This window comes from Hipposideros armiger, unplaced genomic scaffold (genome assembly GCF_001890085.2).
Source record: "Hipposideros armiger isolate ML-2016 unplaced genomic scaffold, ASM189008v1 scaffold_174, whole genome shotgun sequence".
Classification (NCBI taxonomy): domain Eukaryota; kingdom Metazoa; phylum Chordata; class Mammalia; order Chiroptera; family Hipposideridae; genus Hipposideros; species Hipposideros armiger.
The window spans coordinates 2,892,305-2,900,913 of record NW_017731524.1 but is presented as its reverse complement, the minus strand read 5'-3'; the positions used below and the strand labels follow the sequence as shown (position 1 = coordinate 2,900,913).

Below are 8,609 nucleotides of genomic sequence, written 5' to 3'. Positions count from 1 at the left end.
TAACTGGAAGTTTGTACCTTTTGACCACCTTCACTCACTACACACACACACACACACACACACAAAAAAAAAAAAAACAAAAACAAAAAAACACACAACCACACACAACTCCCTGCCCCCACCTCTGGCACCCACCAATCTGTTCTCTGTATCTATGAGCTCAGTTTTTTTGTTTGTTTTTGTTTGTGTTTTAAGATTCTACATAGATGTGAGATCATATGGTATTTGTCTCTGTCTGACTTAGCTTCATTTAGCATAATATCCTCTAGGTCCAGCCACGTTTTTGCAAATGGCAAGGTTTCCTTGTTTGTTTATGTAAGTTACTCTCTTATCTTTACCCGACACCCAGATCACTTGTGAGCCCTTCCTGACACTCCCATACCTGCCCCTCCATGTTAGAGCTCTCCTTGGGAAGGTAATACTGCCCAGCTGAACTAAAGTTTTGCCTTCCCTCTCTAGGGTTTGGTTGGTGGTAGGTTGGCACTTCTCTTGCCATATTTTTTCTGGTTTTTGACCAGGTTTCTGTTCTCCAGCCCCTGGCTTGGCCCCATTGTCTCCCAGTGCGCCTCATGGTTCATGAACATGACGCAGATAGATTGAGATGGTTTTGGCATAGCAGAGACCCTCACTGTATGTTCATGGAAAGATTTGGCCAACTCACAACCCCCAAGTATGTGCAGCTCTTCAGAATATGAAGGACAACAATAATTTTTTTTTTGCAATTTGTGTCAATGCTGGGGTGGAAGGTGTGATTCAGAAAGTCCGATCATATTTCTGAAATACCAATGTGAACTATACATTTTAGTGATCATTTAGCACTTTACCAACATAGGAAATAAAATGATTTTTGCTATCAGGAAAATATAATTTCTGCATTGCACACAGAGTTCTACAAGACTTTATGAGAGACAATTCCGTGTTTCAGTGTGAGATATTTATGGAAAGTTTTTGTTTTTGAGACTGAAAACAAATATTTCAGAATAATGTATATATTGATCATTGAAACCACTGAAGAGAATTCAAATTGAGCCAATAGTTTGGCTCATAGTTCAGCCAATAAAATGTGGTCATGGATGTGATAGCCGCTTTCCCATCCTGTAAAGCAATGGGAGATAAAAGTCTGGGTTAGAATGGCACAGTCTCTAATTGAGCTGATGTTTATTTTGTACCCTTTTAGGTACTTTGATTATGCATATACCCTCTACAAAACTGACCTCTCAGTGTAAGGATATATGAGCTTAGAAAAATATACTTTTACACTTAATCTAAATGATTGTAAATTAAGTGTGATGTGCAGATAGCTCTCTCTTGAGTATAAAACGTAGAAGATGAAGTTCCTGTATCATCCAAGTATATGAAACGCTTGTGAAAATATTGAAAGAGCCACCAAGGATATGCATATTTTCAAAACACTAGGTGGCAGATGAGATTATCGTAGATTTTTCTGGATGTTGAAATCAGGATGGGCTGACATGCTAAATTAATTATGAGATATTTCTAGGATAGGAATGTATAATATTATCAAGCCAAAGAAATTCGTTGAAAGCTTGATTTAAAGAGAAAAAATAAAGGTGCGAATAGCTTTGAAACCAGGGGCTTATTTGACTCCTTATTATAACCCAAAATGTTGATTCCTTCCTTGTGACCTTAGATAATTTAACCTCCTTGTGTCTTAGAGGCCTCATCTTCAGATAATATAACATCGCCCTCTTGGATTGCTGTAAGTACAGGATCTGGTTCAATAAATATGCAAATGCTAGGTGTTATTACTTTGTTACCAAGAGTAATAAAATGATCTTTGTTTGATGTACTGTGTTATTTGTTGAATAGCAGTAGGTCACTGAAACGGTTTGCTGAGTATAATTCTAATCTAAGGTTTGTTTATCCTTACCTATAAAGAGCAAGAGGAATTCACTGAATTCTCTTACATTTCAGCACAAGTTTTGGTGTTGGAATAAAAGTTATGTTTTCTCCAAAAAAAAAAAAAAGAGAGAAAGACCTATTAGTTGGTGGGACTGGTATATCTCTGTGGTAAAGACTTCAAACAACTTGCTGTTGTTGGTGGTTTTTATTGTTGTTATTATATTGAGGTGACTCAAGAAAGGGGAGAGGCTGACTTTTCTAAGAAGCATTTTTTAAGCGAAAGCCTAATTTCCTTATAATCTGATTCTTTGGCTTTTTCAATAGGAAAATGTACTCAAAAGATAATACTTTTAACCAGTTGGCATGATGGCATTATAAACCTTTAAGAATCTTCTATGCAAGTTCTTCATCAGCTTGGTGCTTTGAATCCTGAATTGCTACTCATATGCCCCTCCCATTACTGTTTAACATAATGCAGGTATGGATGGGGATGTTTCATATTGCTCATCACCTGTAGCCGAATGTGAAAATTTAAGGCGGATGCATAGTGAAGTGATTATGTCCTGTACCTCGAGACACCAAAACACCAGTAGATATTTTTGGCTTACGAAGGAAAACCTTGTTTAAAATGAGGTCTATTGAATAATGACTGGATGGCTCTATGGCTCCAGTTGTGCCAACTGGGCAACTCCCAGTCAGGTGGAGGGAGAGGAAAAGACCTGCATTGAGGGAGTAGAGGGCAGATTGTAGTGGTTGACCTGGAAAGCCACCCCTGCCTGTTCTGTTTTTATGAGATATGGTCATTGAGCACCAGTCCACTTTCTTCCTGCATATTCCATTCAAAATATTTTGATCTGATAGGATCAATGACAGTTGTGTTTTCACCGCTCTTGACAGTTGTGTTTTCACCGCTCTTGACTGGGAGAGTTACTATCTTCTGGACAGTTGTGTTGCCAAATCTTTTTGGGCAAATAGGAATGTCCAGAGTACCATTTTCATTCAATTCACATGTAATTGGTCAACAGCCAGCTAATAAATCTGATGGGAACATTTGCTTCAATTGGTAACATTTACTCATACAAAACAAATAACATAGGTGTATATGTGTCTGTACATGTATATGTGAATATATGCACACATATATAAATTATAGGGTTGCATAGTATCAAAGTATTTGTTACAGCATAAATATACATAGAGTACCATGTCACTACAGTTGATGACTGTGTAATTTTATTTACCTCTTGGGAATCAATTGAGCTTTTGATGCCACAGCAAATGTGTTTTGATTAAGATCATGGCAAGATATGTTTGACAGCAATTTCAAATTATTAGAGTTTATTACATATTTAAAGTCTACAGTCAACTGAGATTGTATGTATCTGATTTTAGTTTAGAGATAAATCTATCAGTATTTTGTTCCAAGGACTGTATCCTCAATGCTGTACAATTACCATGCGCTCTATAAAAACCACATGCCTTCCTGGATGGTCTGGAATATGTTGTGATGCTCAGTGCTTATGTTTATGCTAAACAGGGTTAGAATGATGAATGCAGAGATTAATGTGCTTTTTACATATTTACGATACGACTTTCAGGCATATATACAGATTGAATCTGCACTTGTTGAAAGAATTTAATAGTTAAGGATTGGTTGCTTAGCTGTGAACATTGTTATTAATGGTGTTTATTATTGCTGTGGCTTTGGATGAGCCTGGAAAATCAGGGAAAGAAATATTTCCAGGAAAAACTTAATTTCTTTAACAATTTTTGAAAATATGTTTTATTTTTTCACTTGAAACTAAAATGTACATCTTGTTTTCAAGACATGTAGAATTATTCAAGAACAACAGTAAAAAGGAAACCATCGTGAAAATGCAGTGATATTTAAATGTGTTCAATGGAACATGGACTCAGTTAGGTTTGCATGATGTATCAGTTTGTAACCTCAAAGACCCTGGTTAGCTTTCATTTTTTTAAACTAGTGAGTTTATCAGACCCAGTGAGGAAAATGGTTAAAGTATATCAGTTGTAAATTGGTACAAAGCACGAAAAGGGATATTAGCCTCTAATCAGATTCTAACAGTTCATTAAACCTGCCTTTCCAGAATCGCTCTTTGTCTTTTTGCCTCCTTTGCTAGGCATCTTCTCCTCTTTTCGTCTGAACAAGACCTCCTCGGGGTAGGAAGCAATACCAACTCATCCTTCATTGTCTACCAACCAAACAGCCTACAGGACGCTTTGTTACAGTAGATTCTGGGCTGCTGTGAAAGGCAGGGCAGTTGAGGGCTGGTCGCTGCAGGAAGGTTTTCCTCAGACTAGACGGTGGGTGGCAAGCCAAGCTGGCTGTGTCTAAATGCAGAAGCAAGTGACACATTAGGATTTGAGATGCAGGCCTGATCTGTAAACAACTCACCAGCCTCCATGAAAGGATTTTAAGCTTGGAACAAATTAACTGAGCTCAGTCAATAATGGCACAATTCCTTCAGCTCTAAGCTATCTATTAGGATGCAAAAATCCCTAAAAAAATAGGGACAAGTTAAAAGCAAAAATTAAAAAAAATGTACCCTGCCAATTTTAATAGTATTTTACGTTTCTAAGAAAAGAACATGACAGTAATTTGTTTTCTTCTTTTTATTACCTAATGGACCAGGTAGCGTGGAATTTTTAAGTGCTCATTAGTTAACTCCAGAGTAAATTTGCTTTTACTTCTTGTTGATTTTTCCGAGCAAATATTTGTGATAAGGGGCCCTATAAATTTTATTTCTTAAAGTATTTTTTCTTAAAAAGAGGAGTTAAGAAATAGGAGAAATAATTAGAGCTTCCTTATACTGCACTCTGTTGGTATTATTTGGTAATAAAAGCATTTAATTTATGATTTGTTGAGGTGGAAGTTATTTTTTTTGTTTGTTTTTTAAAGATTTTTATTGGGGTATTGGGGGGAAGGGAACAATGCTAGAGAATTGGGGGAAGGGGAACNATCTTATTCTTTACAAGTAAGATAAAGAATGTACTTTTCTAAGGTGTTTTTTTTGTTTGTTTGTTTAACATTAATGACACTCCAAAATTATGCTGTTTCATATGATTCCATTATCAATTTTAAAATGGTACCGTCTATATATGTACACAATAGAAATAATATATGTTGATATTATATACCTGCTTTACCCATAATTCACATTTAGAAATAAGTGTCCTTAGCTCTGTATTCTTGAACTTTATTCAGAAATACTGTATTTCATCGTATGTAGCTAACTTTCCTTAAACATAAAGAGTAGAGACAAACAAAAAAATATTTTATTTCACATTTTTATTTCCACAAACATGAGGTTATATTGCCACCATTCAGAATTTCCATTTTCTTGGAAAACAATCTACAAAAGTATGAGAGAACTATAAGAAGCAAAATAATATATGATATATAACAATTTAGGCCAGTGTCCTAAATTAACATATTTTGCTTTTTTCTTATAGGAAAAATGATGCATATTTTTATGCTGTAACATTTTGAAATAGTTGGGGAAAAAGTCACCAAGTAATAGATGTTCCTAGTTTTTGAATTACGTGATTTATCATCTTTATGTCTTGAAAAATGTGTTATATTATAAGAGACCTGTGGCCTTCATTAGAAAGAGTAATTTGTTTCCAGGTGATATGAAGTTGTACCTACATGATCTGACCCTACTTTCTGCAGTTGATATTGTTCTCACCCAAACTTCCCAGGCTACCTGTTATCAGAGTGTGCAGTGGCCATTTGTGATGACCTGACATCTTTTATCATCTTGACTTTTTGTTAGCTTCTCATATTATGATTCCAATCCCCTTAAGATAGATTCTTTAAAAATAACAACAGAATCCCCTATAGTTCCTAGACTCTCTTGCAGCTAGGATATAGACTTGTTGATAATCAGTTGCACTGTGCACTAGATGGATGAAAGGTAGCAATGCAAAGCTGCCTGCTCATGGAAAGACTGCACTTTGGGTAAGTGTAGTGCAGGAACTTCTGGCTCCTTAGGGGAAGTTGTGACCATCTTTCTGGCATCAAATGCTGGAAAACAGTAGTAGTGTTGTTTTCACTAGAAGAGGCCCATGATGTGGTTTGGCTTTTCTCTACCCATATTTTTTTGTAGCTATGTAGTATTTGAGCCTGATTCTCTGACCTATCAAAAGATTTTCTGACCTGATATTTTAAAAAATGTACCTCTGTCCANTATACACATTTTAGGAAAGGAAAAAACTATTAATTGTAATACTCAATATGTACCAATAACAAAAGATAAATACAAGCCACGTTTGACTTTTGCAATTATAAGAGGTGCTCAAAGTGGTTACCATCAGCGTCCACACACTTCTGATTATGGTGAACTACTGCTTGAGCATAGATATCATCTCTTAAAATGTGTGTGCATTTTTTGCCGGCCCCACCCCCACCCCACCCGGATATACTGAAAGTATACAATATACCCAAATATTCCTGTATTCTAGAGTGTGGTAGATCTGTTAAGGGATATTGGTAGAATATGTGATATGGTTGGCTTTTTCTCCTGGACTTCCTGCCTCAACCTTCATGTCCAATCTGGAAAAATCAATGCCACCCTTGACACTCATCCCATCTCTGTCTTAACCACCACACTTCCTCCTCCTTGTGTACCATCAAAGCCTGTTCATTCTTCCTTGAGTATTTTTCCTCCTCTATATTCCCACGGCTACTGCCTTAGTTCAAGCCCTTCCCACCCTCCCCTGCGATATCGTGGTAGCCTATGAACTGGTTGCTCTCCCTTCTGCATCAAATTCCATATGTTTATAAGCCATCTTCCAAATTAATGCTGTTGCTGTCTTTCTAAACACAAAGCTTAAACACGTATGCTTTTGCATAATAAGCCTTCAGGACTCCCCATCGCTGCCTATTGGGTAAAGCCCAAACGTGTTTCTTTCTCGTGTACTTCAAGGTGTCTTGAGGCTGGGAGCCTTTCTCTCTTATTCGCTTGTACCCCTAACAACTAGCACATAGCAGGCATTAAAGAAGTATTTGTGAATGAATAAATGAATTACCATAACATATAAGGCCCTTGGCTACCTAACCCCAAGTTACCTATCTCGTGTCACCTGCAGCTTCTTCAATGAACACTATGCTCCAGCCATACCAATTCCTTTATTATTCTTCACAAATAGGGGGGATTTCATAGCCCTAAGATTTTGCATATTTTCTTCCTGTGCATCTGTCAATAACCAGTTATCACCTAAGTCAGACCCAGGGGAGTGAATTGATTGTATATCTGTCAACATTTCTTCTGTTCATCAGCCCAACACATATTTCCTGAGCACATACCACTACATGTTAGACACAATTATAAGTCTGGGGATAAGTATACTGTTATGAACAAAAAGACAAAAGTCCTGCCCCTCCTGGAACTCACATAGCCAATAGAGGATTTGTCAGGTAGTGATGAATGAAAAGATGGAACAGAATGTACCACGGCCTGGAGGAGAGCATTTTTGACATGGTTGAGGTGTAGCCTGAGCAGAATGGTAGAAAATGGGGTCGGCTAGCTGGTTAAAGGCACATTGGTAAATGGTTAGAGGTACCTGCTGTAGGGTAGGGTAAGGACTTCAGAATGGCCTTAACACTGTCTCTCTTCAGTGTGTCTGTAATCAGCCTGCCTTTGCCTTGCTGCTCCCAGCATTTTGTTATATCAGGACCTTGGAGCACATGAGCCAGAGTGCCTTGGACAGTTCTGGGCTCATACAGCTTTGCAGCTAAAGTCAGAGTATCTGGCAGTTGAAAACCTCTATCCCTGGTCGTTACAGAAAGTAGATATGAGCCCCAGAGTTAGATTACTTACTGTTTTCATAACCCTGGGCCAATTACTTAATCTCTCTGAACCTGAATTTTCTTGTCTAAAATGGGCATAGTAAAAAGAAAGAAAAAAGAAAAAGAAAAGAAAGGTTTTGGGGGGGCCTAAATGACTAGAGTGAAACTATAAAACTTTCTTTGGTTCGCTAATATATCCTAAAGACCTACACGGCATCTGGCGCTCAGTATTTTTTGGATAAATCGGCAACTGAGCGAATGAGTGGCCTAATGAATGTAAAGCATATGAAACGATGCGTGGTACGTAAGTGCCCCATAAATGGTAGTTATTATAACTATAGTTGTTCATGTTATTATTTTTTAAATCATGAGACCCTGTGGTCCCATTGTGGTTGTGTTGCAAGTGTACTTGTCGGTGTGTGGGGCCTGTGTGCTGCCTTGGCCCTTCTGTCCAGGCTCGTGGCGACTGGTTCCTAGGTGTGTGCCCACAGAAGGAGGCCTGGAGGCCTGGCCTCGGGCACGTGGTAGCTTCCTGATCCCTGTCTCCTGTTCCCTAGCTCTGGCCCCTCCTGGGGCTAGGCTCTCAGAGTTAATTTCTGCTAGCCCTGTTTCGTGGATGGAATCTTCTTTCTGGCTTCCTTTTCCAGAACTGAACTCACTTCTCTCACATATATATTTAAGAGATATGATTGACATATTATGTTAGCTTCAGGTGTATAACATCATGAGTAGATGTCTGTATATTGTTAAATGATCACTATTACAGGTATAGTTATCATCCATCACCATACATAGTTACAGATATTTGTTTTTTTCTTGGAATGAGAACTTTTAATATCCATTCTCTTAGCAACCGTCAAGTATAAAGTACAGTGTTATTAGCTATAGTTACCATACTGTTTTATAACTGCAAGTTTGTCCTTTTGACCACCTT

The 8,609-nt window shown here is 37.7% G+C and overlaps 1 protein-coding gene across 7 annotated transcripts in view; it reads left to right on the top strand.

The window, feature by feature from the left end:
- Nucleotides 1-8,609, top strand: part of KLF12 (KLF transcription factor 12) — a 529,300-nt gene that overhangs the window by 274,698 nt on the left and 245,993 nt on the right. The window contains exon 1 of one of the 7 annotated variants that reach the window (XM_019652142.1): nt 2,326-2,341. The exons of the other annotated variants lie outside the window; for them this stretch is intronic. Coding sequence (XP_019507687.1) covers nt 2,336-2,341 — 6 coding nt within the window. The 5' untranslated portion in view covers nt 2,326-2,335. Of the gene's footprint in view, nt 1-2,325; nt 2,342-8,609 lie in introns of those variants that run through there. 7 annotated transcript variants of the gene reach the window in all.